Source organism: Sphaerodactylus townsendi, linkage group LG03 (genome assembly GCF_021028975.2).
Source record: "Sphaerodactylus townsendi isolate TG3544 linkage group LG03, MPM_Stown_v2.3, whole genome shotgun sequence".
In the NCBI taxonomy this organism is placed as follows: domain Eukaryota; kingdom Metazoa; phylum Chordata; class Lepidosauria; order Squamata; family Sphaerodactylidae; genus Sphaerodactylus; species Sphaerodactylus townsendi.
This window is the reverse complement of record NC_059427.1, coordinates 21994602-22013448: the sequence shown is the minus strand read 5'-3', so window position 1 is coordinate 22013448 and position 18847 is coordinate 21994602. Positions and strand designations below refer to the sequence as shown.

The 18847-nt window shown below is 48.5% G+C and overlaps 1 protein-coding gene across 4 annotated transcripts in view; it reads right to left on the bottom strand.

Annotated features, from left to right (window-relative positions):
* SETD5 (SET domain containing 5) overlaps positions 1-18847 on the bottom strand; it is a 74448-nt gene that overhangs the window by 9196 nt on the left and 46405 nt on the right. For 2 of the 4 annotated variants that reach the window (XM_048488132.1, XM_048488134.1), the window contains exons 16-20: positions 17317-17559; positions 13337-13472; positions 10756-11012; positions 7101-7157; positions 3421-3876 (exon numbers count right to left, since the gene is read on the bottom strand). In XM_048488132.1, coding sequence (XP_048344089.1) covers positions 3421-3876; positions 7101-7157; positions 10756-11012; positions 13337-13472; positions 17317-17559 — 1149 coding nt within the window. The remainder of the gene's footprint in view (positions 1-3420; positions 3877-7100; positions 7158-10755; positions 11013-13336; positions 13473-17316; positions 17560-18847) is intronic. The other 2 variants (XM_048488133.1, XM_048488135.1) reach the window with 1 other exon arrangement.

Sequence of the window (18847 nt, the reverse complement as noted above, 5' to 3'; positions counted from 1 at the left end):
AGATTGAGGTGAGATAAGAGTGGATCTCCTAAGCTTAATCTCAGCCTCAGTCGTCATATGGTGGCAGCGGATTCTCCTATACTCCAGGGTGAACACCTTCTTGGCTTTGCAGCCGGCTTGCAGTAATGGAGCAAATTACTGGCAGCTGTTGTGGGGAAGGAGAGGTGCAGATTGAGGACCATGCAGTGGAGGTCACACTGCATGAGTCTCATCTGGCCTGTGAAGTCCAAGAGGATGAACTGGTGACCGCTGGGTCTGATGCAGAGTCAGACGCTGAGGGGATCTACCAATCAGCTGGTCTGGAGTTTAATAGGAGGGAAAAGAACCCGAGATTGAGGTGAGGTAAGAGTGGCTCTCCCAAGCTTAATCTCAGTCTCAGTTGTCATAGATGGCAAGACACAGTTTCTTAGCTGTTGTCAAGACTTGCTTATTTGCCATAGGTTTGCCCAATCCAGGTTTCATCTGGGTCTCCAAGCACTGGGGGAAAGGGAAGACCTTTCCAGCTGGTTGAGCCACTGGTAAAAATTCCCCTTTCCCAACATGTTTTGATTTCAGCTCAGTCTTAATACCCTCATCCCTCTCTTGAGGATGATTAAGAGCAACAGCTGCCATAATCTTTGACAAAAGATATTGGTCATCTACTCCATTGAAGAACCTGGTAACAGGTTCTGGATCAGGTGCTTCTGCACCTTCCTCCTCGTCTTCAGTGATAAATTCCCCCTCCTCCCTGACCTTTCACTGTCAGAGTAGCTATCTAGATGTGTAAAGGGGTAGGTGGGGGGTGGGTGACTGTGCTCCTTTTTCTTCCAGGTTTAGTCAGCCAGGGGGATTTTTTCCTTTCCGCTTCTGAAAACCCTTTGGAGGCAGAGGGAGGAGAGGACCCAGATCATACAGCCTTAGCCAAAATTGGAGCCGCCTGCTTCATAAGGGCATCACACTCCTTCCTCATGGAGGCTTTAATAAACCTCGCTAAGTCAGAAGAGGACTGAAATGATTCAGCATCTGAATCCTCAGAAAGTCGATCCTCTCCTACCACCCCCGTGCTGGCTGGAATCGACGTCCTGGGGGTTCCCATGTCCTCCGCAGCTTGATCGACACCTTCGACTCGGAGGGACGTCTTTTTTGCTGTGGCAGTCCCAGTGGTCATCTTGTGTGTCTTGTTGATTTTGGCACGCCTTGAAGAGCACGAAGATAGCGGCGCCACTTGCATGCACGAGACCAGAGCAACCCATAGCTTGGACTTGCCTGCTCTGCAGTAATGTTGAGCGCCTCCTGCCTCTGCCGCCGGATTGCCCACATGGTCCAAAAGGAGGCTGGCCTCGCTACCCTCTCCTTCGTACTCCTCCATGCCCATTTATCTGCTGACTCTGGAGGTCACAGATCAGCCGATCAGGCGGAGTCCTCCCTCCCACTCAAGCCAGGCAGGCTACTGTAGCTGGGGAGACGAAGCAGCAGCGGACAGCAGACAAGGCAATCAGGGAGACGAAGGAGCCAAGCGAGAATGTGGAGGAAAAAAAATTAAATTGGAAAAAAAGGAGTAAAGGAGGTAAACAACAGACGTTTAGTTGTCAGAGCTCAGGCAACACACAACTGCTCTCCCGCCAGGCAGGAAAAGAACTGAAGCTTGCTGGGTAATTTGTTCAGGAAACAGAAGCAGGATACAGGAACCTGGCTCCCAGGTGAATGAGGGAAATACCCAGGAAGATGTCCTCATAGTTTAGCAGGAGGGTTTTGGAGAGCCTGAGGAAAGGCCGACAAATCAGGAGACTGGAGAAGGTTGTCCCCCCACCCTACCCCAAAATAAAAAGTCATCCACACAACAAGTGATCCGGGCACATAGAAACAATAGAACCTGTGTTATTCCACTGCTAGTATTACAAAAACATACATATCAGATTTAATTCACCATGGGGGAGAACAATTTTATATTTCCTTGCACCTTACAGATACCAATCCTGACATAACATACAGTGTTGCCAAGTTTCGTGCAGCAGCAGTTGAGGTAAGTTGCAGGATGGTCTGTGTTACAAAGCAGGCTTAATGATAGTTACAGATTATCCTATCGTTTTATATTTTCATACATTCTTCTGATTTCAATTGACTACTGATAGATCCTTTTAAATATATCTCTACAATTTTAAAACATTTTATCTTTTTTAATCCTTTTAGTTATATTCTATTTACCTTACGGAGGTGTACGACAGTAATAAAGGTTGACTGAGTAAGGGATATTTCCCACTCACCCCTACTAAGGGAAATTGGACTGAAATGTGGACTTAAAGGCCCCATAGGACCTTGTTGAACAATTCTTGGGCTTTGTACACAAGCAGGAAATCTGCTTTGAGCCTATGATCAGCAGGAGCCAACAAGACTGATGTAGCCAGTACTTGTTCTTTTTTAGAAAGCATCTGAAATTGCAGCTAAGCCGAGTAACGAGGCATCAAGAGGGGGAAAATACTAGAGAGCACTGATACCTCTTTGCCCTGATCTGGATGGTCCAGGCTAGCTGGATCTCGTCAGACCTCATAAGAACATAAGAACAAGCCAGCTGGATCAGACCAGAGTCCATCTAGTCCAGCTCTCTGCTACTCGCAGTGGCCCACCAAGTGCCTTTGGGAGTTCACATGCAGGATGTGAAAGCAATGGCCTTCTGCTGCTGCTGCTCCTGAGCACCTGGTCTGCTAAGGCATTTGCAATCTCAGATCAAGGAGGATCAAGATTAGTAGCCATAGATCGACTTCTCCATAAATCTGCCCAAGCCCTTTTTAAAAAGCCATCATCCAGGTTAGTGGCCATCACCACCTCCTGTGGCAGCATATTCCAAGCACCCATCACACGTTGCGTGAAGAAGTGTTTCCTTTTATTAGTCCTAATTCTTCCCCCCAGCATTTTCAATGGATGCCCCCTGGTTCTAGTATTGTGAGAAAGAGAGAAAATTTTCTCTCTGTCGACATTTTCTACCCCATGCATAATTTTATAGACTTCAATCATATCCCCCCTCAGACCTCTCCTCTCCAAACTAAAGAGTCCCAAACCTCAGAAGCTAAGCAGGGTCGGTCCTGGTTAGCACTTGGATGGGAGCCCACCAATGAAGTCCTCTACACAGAGCCAGGCAATGGCAACCCACTTCTGTCTGTCTCATCTTGTAAATCCCATGGGTGGTTGCAGTAAGCTGGCTATGACTGGAAAGCCCTTTCCACCACCAGTGCCTCCTTAAGGAAAGGCAGTATCACCACATCATTTGTTTCTGACCCAAGAGACAGTGGCGCACCTGCTTTCCTTCTGCCCCTATTCTGACAAGCGACTCTGCCTAGCCAGTGGGGTAGGAACTGCTGGCATCTCTGCATCCTCTTGTCCTGGGTTTCTCCCCATGCACCTTAAGGACCCCTCTGCTCATTTTCAGTTATGCCAGATACTTGCCTTTTTCCTCTGCGGTGGGTTCTGGGGGGTGGATTTCACTCCTTCGCAAGCTCTCTCGCCACAGGGGGCCATGGATCCATGGGGCAACTCTTTATGAAGTGCCTGGTCGTGCCTGCAGAAATACCCCTCTGCGGGACAACTGCAGCAACACCTCTCTGGATTGAGAGGCTTCCCGTCAGCCATCTGGGGAGATTCTCGCAGCAGTCCATCCGCCCGGGGCATGGCATTCAAAGGGGAGAAGGCGTACATTAAGTTAAACTCTGTCCGAAAAGCCTGGTCAGAGCTTCTTAGCAGCGTCTGTGCTTCCCCGCTCTTTCCGGGGAAGCTGGTCTCTGAAGGCTGGGAGGCTGGATCTGAATGCCCTGATGTGAGCAGCGACTGTCTCTCCGGGCAGCTGTTGGTGCTGGCCTCCAGGTATCCTGGCTTCGCCGTGTCAAGATCCGTCCTGAGACAGAGCTAGAAGAGCCAAGAAGGGTATTGGGGGGAGGGGGGGGGAGGATATTGAACAGGGCAGAAAACCAGGTGAAAGGGGCAGACAGAGAAATACTTTAAGTCAGGAAAGACTCCTTTTCCCCCAAAGACAACACAGACTGTTCCCCACATCTTGCCCCCAGCCCACTGCAGCCCGTTCCCAACTTCCGGGGTTCTTCTTCCTGCTTGTTGCTCTATTTGCACAGTTGCTTTCTTCCGCTGTGCTGCAGACTTTCTGGAGGTGACTGAGATGGGAAGGGCCCCCCCTTTCCCTCCCTCCCCCCCTTTAGATGGAGACACTGGTGCTAAAACGAACACCCGTGTATTTCCATAGTCACCATTTAACATATAATGTCACAACCATTTCAATAAAAGGTGAAGAATCAACAACCAAAAAAAAGGTTCAAGGCAAGCAAGGACACCACACACCAAAGACTCGGTTGCCAGCCAATCATTCCACAGAAGCGTCTCAGTCGCACACTGCAGCCACTCACTCGCACTTCACAACGCCTAGAAATAACCTCTGAGAAATGAGGCAACAAGTCCTCAAGGTCCGGTTTACTACGCAGTGAAGGAGCTCTGTGTGTGTGTGTGTGTGGGGTTTGTGTGTAACAGCTTCTATTGTGTTCCTCCTTGCTATTGCAAGAAAATGTTGCCAACCCACTAGTGCAAGGCCTATGAAGCTGGCAAGGACAGGTTGAGCGGGATCTATATGCTGGCAGGGGCTGATGGGATTTGTAGTCCATGAACATCTGAAGTGCCACCGGTTGCAGACCGCTGCTCCAGGCCAAAGGAGCCTTCCTCCAACTTATCTGACTCTTCCTCTGGCAGAAAGAGCCATGTGAGTTGGAGGAAGATTTCAAAACTTTTGGGGTGGAGGTGAAGGGGTCCAGGTCACTGCCCCCAAACCTGGGAGGTTTCTCTTAACCATCATGGCTAATAACAGCCGAGTTGGTCTACTTGTCCCCTGAAGCCATTCATCACTACATCTCATAGCATCTATCAAAGATCAATTATGCCCTGTGTGAAATTATGTTCCTGTTTTACCAGCCCTAAGTCTCCCTCAACACTTCAGTGGACAACAGACTTCTGGTTTCACAGGAAGGGGGAGGAAAAACCTCCACATGGCACTCCACGCCACACATAACTTTATACAGGGCTATGTGGAATCGTTAGGGGTTGTGGTAAACTAGATTAGCGCCAAGTGCTTGTGAATACAGCATGGGGGCCATTTAGGAACATGGCCTGTTTTCATAGACAGAGCTAGGTGGTTCGGTAGCTTGCAAACAAAGGGCTGGATCCAGCAAAACCTTGCCACTAATGGAAGGGGTGTGTGAATTTTGACAATTCCTCCCTCCTACTGCAGACCTCCAACTGCCCCCTGTGTTGTTCCTGTGGGTCTCTGATAGGAGCAACGTTTCAGGGGTCGTTTTAGGTTGCAGTGGGGGGGGGGGGGGCTACTTCCACCAGCAGAGGTTTTCCATGAGATCCGAGCCAGTTTGTGCAGTTACAATGAAGCATATTTGCCCTTTTCAAAAAGTTCCTCAGCTGGACAGTGCATGTTTGTCAAAACCTTTGTCTCTTACCCTGCCCACACACACAAATTTAGACCCCAGGCATACAGTGTGTGGCCGACTAATTACAGCACGGGAATGTCGTAAGGCCTTTGTTGGAATCCTGAGACTCCCCATCTTGTAACTTATGTTTCCAAATAATAAATGGCACAGGAGTGTGGACAAGGCTGTCCAGACTGATGCTCTGTGAGTCCAGCAAGAACTCCCTTTGTCCACTCACTGCTACGCTATTTAGTGGCTTTTTTCAAAGACTTCTACTGCTTTGAAAGCCCTATGAACACCCATCCTGTGTAGGAAGGCAAATGCTGCTCTTCCCCCTCAAAACATTCACGCTCGGGCCCATTCGCTTTCCAGGGATTCCAAACAGAACTGGCTATTTGGAAGACTGTTTGAATGGTGTTTGGGGTAACTCTACAGGGCTACCACTTAAGGACCCAGAGGTATGACTCAGTTTCTATCCCTTAATAACTCAGAAGAACATATGCCCATGCAGGGGGGGGGGGGGGGAGAAAAACTCTGTGACTTTAGCACCTGAGGGCCATTTGCCCTGTCCTTTCCTCTTGGTCTATCATAGTGGTTCTCAACCTGGGGTCGGGACCCCTTTGGGGGGTCGAATGACCCTTTCAGAGGGGTCACCTAAGACTCTCTGCATCAGTGTTCTCCATCTGTAAAATGGATAAATGTTAGGGCTGGGGGTCACCACAACATGAGGAACTGTATTAAAGGGTCGCGGCATTAGGAAGGTTGAGAACCACTGGTCTATCATATTTTGAAGTTTTTCCTTTCCTTCCCTTTTCCGTTTTGGTTTAGCTCCTATTGTGCAACCCACTCGTGTACTTTTCTTATAGAAATCTGTACGTTCGCTTTTCCATGAAATCTATATGCCCTGTCTTGTCATAAACCATCCCAGAAATGTAAAAAAAGAAACAGACCTAACCAACACAATGAAGCGTATCTGTGCCTATCGTATGCCCCCAATCCTTTCCCCAGTGCTCTCCTAAAGCCGTGGTGGCGAACCTTTGGCACTCCAGATGTTATGGACTACAATTCCCATCAGACCCTGCCGGCATGGCCATGCTGGCAGGGTCTGATGGGAATTGTAGTCCATAACATCTGGAGTGCCAAAGGTTCGCCACCACTGTCCTAAAGCCACCGCCCCTTGCCTCAAACTCTGAGAAGGAAAAAAGAGAATGGTAGTTCCCACGTCTAACTGATTTGCATAATTCAGCGGAGCACAGAATTTGTATCTTGAGGAATGTGGACTTTTGACACAGGAGAAGCTGGGCTGTATATTTTGGCACGGGAATAAGGAGAAGGGCTCAGCCTGAGCGGAAGATATACAAGCTCTTGCCCAACCAACAACTAAGCAACTGCAATTCTGACAACTACAGGGTTCCTTCCCCTTCAGAAGTGTTTCCTGACTAGATCTGTGAGTTTCTATGGAATCTACTTGACTGCAGCTCCAAAGGAATCTGCCTTGACTAGCCCTCCCGCCACACCTATATTTCCTCTCCTCTGTAGCTCCCCCCACATTCCTCCCTCCAAGCACGCACGCACACGCACACAGACTCTGTCACCCCACACAGACACACCACATATGCTCTCCGCCTCCAATTGAGATGGTGTGATAACTACCTCGGGCGACAGGGACTCGGACCTATGCGCAGGGGAACTCTCGGGGGAGGATACGTTCTAGGAGGGAAAAGCATCTTGTTATTCATCTACTTTTTTCAAGTCAAGAAGCAAAATAAAATAAAGTAAAAAAAAACAAGCACAGAGGTTAGCCACAGCTATTCTGAAAGGCAGACGCTACTCTAGAGTGGCCTCGGTGATTAGAGGGAACGGAACACATCGTCTGGTTTCTAGAGGTTGAGGGAAGCAGAAAGACAGGACAAGAGTTACGGTGCCTCATGCCACAACTTTAGTAACACAATCAGAAAGAGATAAAAGAAGTTAGAAAGCAGCATATTGCCTTTAAGCTCTGTGCATGTCTGGATCAAGGAAAGTTAGCCTGAAAACCGTGAGAAACCACGGCAGAAGAAACCTGGCTGTCGTAAGCAAGCCACCATAACTCCGCCCACCCATCCACCCCGGCTGCCCAAGAAAGCAAAAAAGCAGAAGAGAGGTATCCTTGTCAGAAATGTTGCATAGAGGACATACTCTTTCCTCCTTCACAGCAGCTTTGCCGGAACAAAGAAACAGGCATGGGTCAGGTAGTGTAAACCATACTTCGGCCTAACTACTCCTGGGAATCCCCAGAGCAACTGACCCCTTGTCAAGGGAAACCATGGTTTTTCTCTTGCATCTGAACCACTAGTTATAGCTTTTTGTTCTTTTCCCAACAAACCAGGAGCCTAAACCCGATTCAATCAGGTTGGAAGACTTGTCTGTAGAAAAAAGAGCAAAACACAGCTAGTGGTTGGGATGGAGCGACCATCTACAGTTTTCCACAAAGGCAAAAGTCTAATTAGATCAGGCTGGGAGTGGGAAGGGAGCATGTGAGCCTGAGGGTAGCCCAGGAATGTCCACACAGCTATAAGTCGTGGTTTCATGCCAAATCTAACTCAGACTCCTGTTAATGCTAGGGACGTTCTTCCTTGCCAAACGTGGCTTTATGAGGGGATTCCTTCCTGTCATCTTGGAGGTAAATAGTGGCTCCGCCCTGGATGAAGGATGCAGCTACGGAACCACAACACCACACTGGCTGCTTAAGAGCTGGCAAATCCGTAGCAGGCAGCAGAGTGAGGTCTAAAACCTGCCATGAGGAACAGGACTAAGCCCTATATCCATTGATTAAGTCCTATCCCCTTTATTTCTTGCAACAGGGCTCAAGCATCATGAAGGAATCCACACACCCTTCCCCCTGATACAATAAAGCTCCTTAGAGACAAGTTCTTTCCTCTGGACATTCTCTGCAGGCTGATCCAGCTGAGCAAAACCCAGGGAAATTCCCTCCTTGGGTGGACCTATTTCACTAGGTCCTGCTTCCCTCTGGCCAAGAAACGTCATTCTATACATCTTGCTGAGTAATGGACACGATTGAACTCCTCCATGGCCAGACAACTACAGACTGTGACAGCGAATGGCCCCTTCGAACAAGTCTTCCCGAGGATCACGATGGGCATGCTGAGAAGTGTATGGAGGATGGGAGCTGAAAGGGACACCAAGACGACAGGAACAGAAGTTGCGTGAATGAGGGGAACAGAACAAGCCAGAACAGCCTTGGCAAAGACGTGGAGAGGGAACCTGATGGGACAGCAAGACTTCTCAACAGAGAAGAGTGTGAGGGGTGGCCAAGAGATTCAGTCAGACACGACCAAAACCGTCCGCCTTCTCACAGGGGACAGATGCTTCTGCAGCCCAAGATTTGCTATGGCAGCAGCCGTCAACTGACAGAGACTGAGCAAAATACGAACCTGGGGGCCAGCGTCCAGTTTCAAGATGCAAATCCTTGAGGTAACCCCACTCCACAGTCTCATAGGGCTGCTGTGGTTAAGACACCTAGTTGCTATTTCCCATTTTTTTATTACCCACAGTGCACTGCATCGGGCCCTCCGCCGATCCAAGTATGTGTGGACAAGAAGTGGCTAAGCAGGGTAGGGCCCAGCGAGACCCAACAGACGCTGGAATGTAATCAAGATGCCCAGCCACACAAAAGAATTTCTTGAGCAGATTATTAACATCTTGTTGCTACTGCCAGGGCAGCATATGCACCATTATTCAACAGGAGGGCAAGACGCCCTCCTCCCTCCCCCGCCAACCCCAGAGATTGCAATCGTGGTGGTATTCAAGCTCCCCTGAATCTCAGCTTTCATTTTTCTTCCAAAAAGGTAACTTCCTAGCTCTTGTGCCTGAGAATATGTAGGCAACTGACAGGGACATTTCAGGAGCTGAAGCTGTGACGGACGAAGATCCCTGGCAGCCAGAGGGTCAGGCTTCACCACCTCCGAATAGCTGCTGGAGCTTCCTTCTCTTCATCTGACTGGCCACAGAAGAATAAATTATGTAAAGGGTGTTTTTTTTTTGAAGTGGCAGAATTATGGAAAGCAAGAGAAACTGCACACATTTTCCTAAACTGCACAGCAAGAATGGCAGAATTTCAGCTGGATCACAAGTTCATATGACTGCGCTGATATTCTCAAGCAACGGAGAACGGAGACTGCAGCTTCATGATCAGCCCAACCGCCATCGGAATAAAGACTGGCTGAGAGCCAGTGGGGAGAGTCTTGGAGTTAAATTTGGAACTGTGGTCTCAAATCTTCCTCCAAATCCTCAAGGCTTAGAAGAAGAGGAGTTTGGATTTATACCCTGCTTTTCTCAACCATAAGGAGTCGCAAAGCAGCTTAAGAACTCCTTCCCTTCCCCTTGCCACAACAGGCACCTTGTGAGGTAGGCAGGGCTAAAGGAGTTCAGTGACTGGCCCAAGGTCACCCCCGCAGGCTTCATGTGGAGGAGTGGGGAATCAAACCTGGCTCTCCAGAGTAGAGTCCACCTGCTCTTAACCACTACACCATGCCGGCTGGGGATTGGTGACCAGTCATTACCACATTACCTTGATGGCTGTTGTTAGGACAGGCCAGGATGGGGGAGCCCGCGAACAGAACCCAAGCTTTTCGAAGGGGAGGATAAAAATATGAAACATAAACAGACGGGCATTTCAATGGGAAGGCCAGCACCAGATCTAAGAATTTAACGACCTACATTTTCCAGTACTGAGACATTAAACAGACAGCCCCTCGGATGTATGAACAAGACACAATAAGAGAAGAAAATGGGATGCTTCAGAAAGAACGCTCCAGGGCCTTCTCGTCTGGGAGGAAGCCCCAAAATGAACACCACCCCTGCAGTCCACCCCTGCCTTGTGGTCTAAAAGGCAGCTGTGAAAAGATCTGGGAAGAGTCAAATGAAGCTCTAGCACCACACAGGGGGAGAAATCCTTGGATGCAATATGGCCAGTGTCACTCAAAGCTTGGGGTCTGCTAGAAGTTGTGTGCAGGACAGGAGCAACCTCAATGTTTGTATCCCCTTTGGATGCCTCCAGCAGGAAGGGCAAGAGCACAGGTTGAAGGAGCAACGGTGCCCTCCAATAGCACGTGACCCTTTGGCATAGAATGGCAGCGATCCATGGCCCGTGATAGAAAAGGAGAACGAGCCAGAGCCTGATTCTCTCAGACAGCCAGGCGTTCCTTGAAACTCTAACCACTCAGCTGGCTCCTCTACTGGGTTTTGATGCACATCTCATAGGTGCGCAAAGTAACGGTCCCACCACCTGCTGCCTGCTCCAACTTACCTCAAACTGTAGTGGAGTATTGCAACGACTGGCAGACAAGGAAGGGATTGGTGAGAAGATCACTCCACAGCCGCTGCGACACTCCTCCTCGCCCGGCATAGATGAGGAGGACAGGGTGAGCTGCGGGCTCAGGGAATCCAGCACCGAGGAGGGGGCCGGAGGCGGGGGCGTGACTGGAGACAGCGGCCTCAGCAACTTGGTCACACTCTGCTCCATCAGGTAGCGAGACTTCCACTTCTTCAAGGGGCTCAGCAGGTCTGAAATGTTACAAAGTCCAGATGGTGACACCACTATTACTTAGCCCTGGGTCTACCACTCAAGGGTTGCTCCCTCTATATGAACCCTCAAATCTCTACCTATGGCCCTTGAAGCGCTGGCAAGCCCTCAACTGAAGCAGAAATCTGTCTTCTGAAGAAGGGCTGTTCGACAGTGGAAGGCACTGCCTTGGAGTGACGGGAGTCTCCTTCTTTGGAGGTTTTTAAAGAGAGGCTGGATGGCCATCTGTCAGGAGTGCTTTGATTATGTATTCCTGCATTACAGGGGGTTGGATTTGATGGCCCTTGGGGGGGTCTCTTCCAACTCTATGATTCTAAGACCGATACTGAAGCAAGGCAAGGACAAACCTCTCAGCCTGTCGCACAATTTTAGAGCTAAAGAGGCAGGCAAAAAGGCAGGAGCTCAGGAAACAGCCAGTTTTACCAGGGCTGGACCAAAAGCAAAGAGAAGGAACTGACTGCTCCAGGACCGTTACAGGTAGTGGAAAATCCAGATCCCTTCGCATCACCTGTGTATTTAGACAAATTTCAGCACTTTCCCCCAATTCACAAAAGGCAGGGTGACAGCCAAGATCCCCAAAATCAATGCTGCTCCACTTGACTGTGAACCTTCTTCGATCTATTTGCCTTCCAGAGGTAGCAGTTTGGCTTCTATTTTCCACATGCTCATTTGGCGGATGGAAAATTGGGCATGCTTTCCAAGAAAGTCTAAGAACTGAGCATGAAGGCAGCATGATCTAGTGACTCCTGCGTTAGCGCTTAGAAGCACAGCTAACAACAAGCCCTTTCACAGGGTTCTTGTCTCACACAGCCAGGCCTTCCTTTTCTACCCTTCCTCACAAGTTGAGCTCACCACCAGTGGAAGTTCTAAGGCTGTTGTGGCAAACCTATGGCACTCCAGATGTTCATGGACTACAGTTACCATCAGCCCCTGCCAGCATGGCCAATTGGCAGGGGCTGATTGGAACTGTAGTCCATGAACATCTGGAGTGCCATAGGTTCGCCACCACTGCTCTAAGGTGTTCCAAATGGAGAGCAGTCCAACCGAATTTCTAATCCTTTTCACTACCCATTTCATCAGCTGCTCCAAGTATTCTACACAGCTGCTGGCATGCTGACTTCTGTGACTCCCAACATCCTTGGGCAAAGACATCTGCTTCTGAAGGCATGGGATTCCCACCACCCAACCACTGGATGGGTTCTTCCCCAGATCTTCTTCCTATCTTGCAACAGACTTCGGGAGACTCACGGGAACATCCCCAGAAGTCAGTTGCACGTGCAAGGGGTCTTCTGAAGGGCAATTCTTTACTTTGCATCAAAGCCATCAACCCCAAATTGACTCGCGTCTCTTAGAAAGAACCAGGGAGAGCCTCTTCTAAGCTTTTTGCTCACTCGGGATCGTAAGCTTGTCCAGAGCTAGGGCTTTGTCCACTTCAGGTGCCTCTAACCTTTGTGCAACAAACAGTTATCTGTACACTGCCTAGGGCCTCGTCTGCCGTCCTTGGAAAACTGATCCCTGACTTGGACAGATCGTCACCCTCTTCCTCTGCAAAGACAGATGCAAAGTTACGATTTTTAAAACGCAGCCTTTTGCTTTGCTCACAGATGTGGGCTGCGGAGTGGCTGCTTTGTAACTGGTGGCCTATTCTTTCACCCACGGTCGGCTCAGCAAGTGCAAAAGATACAGTACAAGGAGGCCTCCCCAGGAAAAGGGCACTGTGTTTTCCACATAGCACACTGAGGGGATGGGGGTGGGGAACAGAGATGTGGGTGACCGGGAGCCTTAAAGGGGACAGGTCTTGGAGGTACAGAGGACCCCCTTGCTAATTCCCCTCCCCCCGCCCCCCGCCCACCACTGAAGGAAATGTCACAATGAGCAGCCACTCAGCAAAAGCAATTCCACTCAAACAGCCTGCACACACTTCTGATGCTCCTTCCCCATGACTTTTTTCCCACAGCACACTAAGAATAGAACTGAAAGATGCAGAACTGCTCCAGGGCCAATGAAGGGAAGGCGTATAAAAGGGAAGCGAAGGCACTTCTGAGTTCTCACCCATAGCAAACAGGAAACGGCAGCAAGAGCAAACCCATTGGCAGTTATCTGTCCCTACCGTTGCTCACCGGTACCGTTTCAAGAGTCTTATCTGAACTGGCGTATACAGGTGGGCCAGTTAAACAGATATGGGTGTTTACTATAGATTGCATTTAACTTCGTCTTTCAAAAACTTGCCCCTCAAAACAGCGGGAGACAGAAAGAAACGCCCCACTCCAAAGCACTGGTGGGGTGTGGAGGCTGTTCAACCAACCTGCGTTCTCTTTGCAGATGCCAGAAGCGCCGCCGCTGCTGCTCTCGTTGCTTTGGTATAGACACTGGGCTCTGTTCTCCTGGGAAGGCGCTGAGGTCTGAGTCATTCCTTCTTCCAGAGCTTGCTTCATCCAGCGCTGCAACAACAAAACTTGCTCAATGCACAAGCTCCCTTCCAGTATTTCCCATGGACTTGGAAAAAGATCACCGTCAGCAATTTCCGCCCAGGGCAGTCAATACCCACTCAGGGCTGGGGGAGGAGGAGGGGGGCATGCTGTTATCTCCATTCCATTTACGGGCAGGGCTGTTTAGGGCCTGCAGTCAAATTCTGCGCCCCCAAAAGAGAGACTTTTACGCAAATACCCTTATTTTGCCTGAGGATGCTGGATTTGCATGCTTCAGGTCGAACCCGTATTTACTAGCACAATGTGGACATTTTTCAGGCAAGCCACAACATGATAGCAAGAGGAAAGAAGCGCAGGCCACTGAGGGCAGAGCTTTGGGAATAAGGGAGTCTAGCAAGCGATCATGAGATTGGGAAAAGTAACCACTGCAGGCGGCAGAGAGAGACACACACAGAAAGAGAGAGCGAATGTGAGGGGAATGACTCCACCGTCCTCAAGCACTACTAAGCCATTAAAACAGGAGAACTAGAAACATTTTTTTTATTGAAGACGAGTTTGGAAGTCCACGTCTAGCAGATTCTGTATCAGGGAACTAGTATTTTTGTGCATGGAATTGCCAAGACAACTATTCCCCCGGCTGTGGGCTCGAGCAGTTATATTGCATACGCACCCCTGTTAAACGGAGAAGATGCCTTGGCTGGTTCGAACGAGACACACAACAAAGCAAAGAGGAAGCCTTGCTCACTTTGTCATAAAACTAACAGAGGTCTGCTGGCCAAGGGCTCACACAGGGAAGTGAGTCCAACTGAGGTCCCAGTTAGCCAAGGGAGTGCACCAATTACAGCCCCACCCGCTGAGTCAGAGTCAGAGATGCCAGAAAGTGGCTTGACGGTTTACAGAGGAATAGTTGAAGATCGTTTCTGGCGGAAGTGTAGCATGGAACATACTTAACAAACAACATATACGACCACAGTGTGAAGGCTTATGGCCAGAGGTGCCTCCAATGCCACCCTATCACAGGATCACAGTACATTGACAAACTGACACAAAATTGTAATCCCATCTCCAGGACACTTGTGTCCAGTCCTCACATTCAGGAAGATTTGTAAATGCATCCAGCAGGACCTGAGAAAGACTCAAATCAGAGCAGGCTTTGACGAGAAATTCCAGTGGTCCAAAGCCAGGGTTATAATGCTCTGTCCAGCTTCTTGTCCAATAAGCACTCTGTGCTTTTACAGCCAGTTCTTCCGTTGCGTCACCTACTTTTGCTTGTCCTTGCCAATATGAGAACAAAACAGCCACATTTATGTTACAAAGCTGTCACCTTATATCATGAGAACAAGTTTGCTTACTCGCATGAACAGGACACACTCACTCACTTGCCAGAGGGATTATATTGCCACCAAGGTTTTCTCTATAGCCAGGTGACTTGGGAGGTCTGGGAAAATGCATAGCAGATCGGGCTCTCCTGTGCCTACAAGCAGTGGATTTGCCACACCGAGCCCTCTGAATACCCACCTACCAATCCCATGAATGAAAGTCTTTGTAAAGCGTGAAACGAAGATACTTTAGACGTCTCGCCAGAGAAACAGATACTCTGGCAAATATATTTGAATATATTTAGAGATGTAAATCACTACGATTAGCTCACAAAACAGCCGGGAATAAAATGCATTCCTGTGTTTTAACAAGAAGCCTGGTTAGAAACGAGTCACCAAGTCTTTGTTCTGTAAGGAGACCAGAAGTGCCACATTTTCAAATCCAGTCATGGGCCATGCAAAGAGTTTCGTGAAATAGCTACTCCTCATATATATGTGTGTGTGTCTGCAAAGAGGTCTGCAAAGAGGAAAAACGGCTAAGAATTGTGTGCCCCCACACAAACTTAGAAATGTCATCCGTAAGTGGAAAGGTTAGTTGCAATTCCAGGCAAGATCTGAACACACAGACATAAACACACACAAAGCTGCTTCAAGGCCAACCAGCCCATCCCTCCCTTCCTTATTCTGTCGCCTTTTCCCTTATTCCTTCCTTTCCTCCTCCTTTCCTATCCATTTCTCATTTCCTCTCCATTGGTTTTCACTACTGTCCCCATCCAAACCCAACTGTAACTGCTAACAGGAACAAGGGGCTACTGAATTCAGATGAGACAGGAGTGTACTGCTCAATTTTCTGAGCTAGATTTTAATCTTAAATGTTTAATTATATTTATATTGTATTTATTGTGATGTTTTATACACGGTGGAAACTACCCAGAGCCCCAAAGGGGTATAGAAATCGTATTGTAAAATATTTTAATTTTAAGTATTTTTCAACATGTATTAGAGCAGAAAAAGGGTAAAAGAAGTTAAGATGACAGAATCTACCCAACATTATATTAAGTACCTTTTACATAACGGATCCCAATATAACATTTTCTGATTATTAGAGACTTTAGAAGAAGAAGAAGAAGAAGAAGAGTTTGGATTTATATCCCCCCTTTCTCTCCTGCAGGAGACTCAAAGGGGCTGACAATCTTCTTGCCCTTCCCCCCTCACAACAAACACCCTCTGAGGTAGGTGGGGTTGAGAGAGCTCCGAGAAGCTGTGACCAGCCCAAGGTCACCCAGCTGGCATGTGTGGGAGTGCACAGGCTAATCTGAATTCCCCAGATAAGCCTCCACATCTCAGGCGGCAGAGCTGGGAATCAAACCCGGTTCCTCCAGATTAGATACATGAGCTCTTAACCTCCTACGCCACTGCTGCTCCAAGGTCTTAGAATCTTTGTCATTTGTTTGCTCCAAAGCATTTTTACTAGTCCTATTATAATATATTGTTTTAACACAACCGGTTCAGATCCGTAAGACTCCATTTCTCATTGAATTCGTGTTTTGAGCGCCGACTTGCAAGATCAGTCAGTTTGGCCCTCGCGGCCCATTCTCTGATTTTGTCTTCCCAGCATCCTACTGTGAGACCTTTATCAGCATTGTAAAATAAATAAATAAAATGCTGTCCACTCTGACCGGCAGCTGCTCTCCGGGGTCTCACGTAGTGGACCTTCCACATCTCCTACCACCTGATCCTTGTTTAGCTGGAAATGTCAGGGACTGAACGTGGGACCCTCTGCACGCCAAACAGATCCTCTACCTCTAAGCCACAGCCCTTCCCCCGACAGCTGACTTGGTATTAAGGTCTGGCCGCATTAACAATTCACCTAGATTTCTTTTTAATCTCTCTCTCACACGCGCACATGCGCACGCACACACGCAGATTTAACCAAACTTAAATTTCAGTAGTGGCCATCTACCACCAACTACAGGTGAGATCTGTAACACTAAAATGCAGCCAGTCCATAGCCTATTTGTATGTGGGACTGGTAGGTGACCTATGACGACGCCACCCGTGTTTACGGTAAAGGTTTTTTAATGAGTGGGGTAAAATGTTGCTTGCTTTAAAGGGGGAAAAAAGAAGGTAGGAATTGGCTGTTGTGGGTTTTCTGGGTTGCGCAGCCGTGGTCTGGTGGCTTTTGCTCCTGATGTTTTGTCCCCATCTCTGGCTGGCATCTTCAGAGGCATGTCATGGTGAGAAGTGACACACCTCCGAATCTGCCAGCCACAGATGCTGGCAAAACATTAGGGGCAAAGATGGCCACACAGCCCGGAAAACCCACAACAGCCGGCTGACACCAGCCGCGAAAGCCTTCAAAGGCACAAATTATTCACCATAAGCAAATGACAGAAGCTTTGAACCGTCTCTTCAGAACAATTTATTCTAGGGATGTTGGCAAGTTTATCTTGAATTTTTTGGTTAGAACCGAGTGCAGAGCACGACTGAAGCGACTGACGCCACCAAGAGAAGGCCTCAGCAAGGAGCAGCCATACCTTTTTACAGGAGCTGTAGTTCCCGTCTAGTTGAACTGGCCGTCGCCGTCTTTCTGGGGTGAAGGGAGAACCAAAGCGGATGTAGTGTTTAGGCATGGTACAAATGAGCGGGGAGTGGACGAGGCCTGGCAACATATTGAGGGTGGTGGCCAGCACAGTTGGGTCAGTGGTGATGCGTAAAGGACACTCGATGGGGCACTCCTGCTTCTCAGCTTTGTCGTTCAGCCACTCTGTAACTAGATACTGAAGCAGAAAAAAGACACACCTTAGTATGCAAGAATCTGATAAGACACAAGGGAACTGTGTTACACCGATTCTGACAAGGGCCCCTTCTAACTAGTATGGTCTACCAGGGGTCTGCAACCTGTGGCTCTCCAGATGTTCATGGACTATAAATCCCATCAGTCCCTGCCACCATGGCCAATTGGTCTGCAACCTGTGGCTCTCCAGATGTTCATGGACTATAAATCCCATCAGTCCCTGCCACCATGGCCAATTGGCCATGGTGGCAGGGGCTGATGGGATTTGTAGTCCATGAACATCTGGAGAGCCACAGGTTGCAGACCCCAGTGGCATTCTAAGTGCTCTGCCAGGCAAGGGTAAGATTCTCTTTCACCATTATCTTCAGTTTCATCAGCATAGCAGAATATACACACAGCCTTCTCGGACCATAAAAGGACATTCCAGGGATTAAAACTAATTAGCAACCAGTACTTGCAGTGCTGTGTTGTTTCCATCCAAAACCTCTGACCTTCTGCACTGTTGCAATTGATGAAATACTTTGGAAAGCTGTCCAGTTATAAAAGTAACTGGAGCAAGACAGGCTATGGCAAGGCTTCCCTTCCCAGCTGCCTGGGAACTGGCAATTCCAATCGCTGTCTGCAGCCATATCAGAGGCAATTCCGATGGCTGTCTGTACCCCATATCAGAGGTCAAAGACAAGCAAGACTCCGTTTTGAGTCACTCTGTTAAGAAGAAGAAGAAGAGTTTGGATTTACATCCCTCCTTTCTCTCCTGTAGGAGACTCAAAGGGGCTTACAATCTCCTTGCCCTTCCCCCCTCACAACAAACATTGTTAAGAAAACAGAACTCTAGCACTGAAGTGTGAAAAAATCATACACTCCAAATCAATATTCTCCTGGACTTAAGAGCTTTGCTTTACAGTGTCTCTGAAATCAGTGTAAGGTTAATGTCTTCTTCACATTCACTGGAAGCCCCAATTCCACAGCACAGCTGCAGCCATGGAGGAAACATGAGCCAGAAAGAGGATAATGACCTACGTTTGGGAACTAGTGAAAAAGCCCTGGTCTAATTACTGGAACCGCTTTGTGGGCTGGAGTTGGTCTCGCAGATAAACCTACTGTGTTTCTCCGAAAATAAGACAGGGTCTTATATAAATTTTTGCTCCAAAAGATGCACTGGGGCTTATTTTCTGGGGATCTTTTCCATGATTTTGCACCCCCCACATGACCAGATCAGCTGCGCTGGGGAACCTGTAACTAGGGTTTATTTTTGGAGTAGGGCTTATATT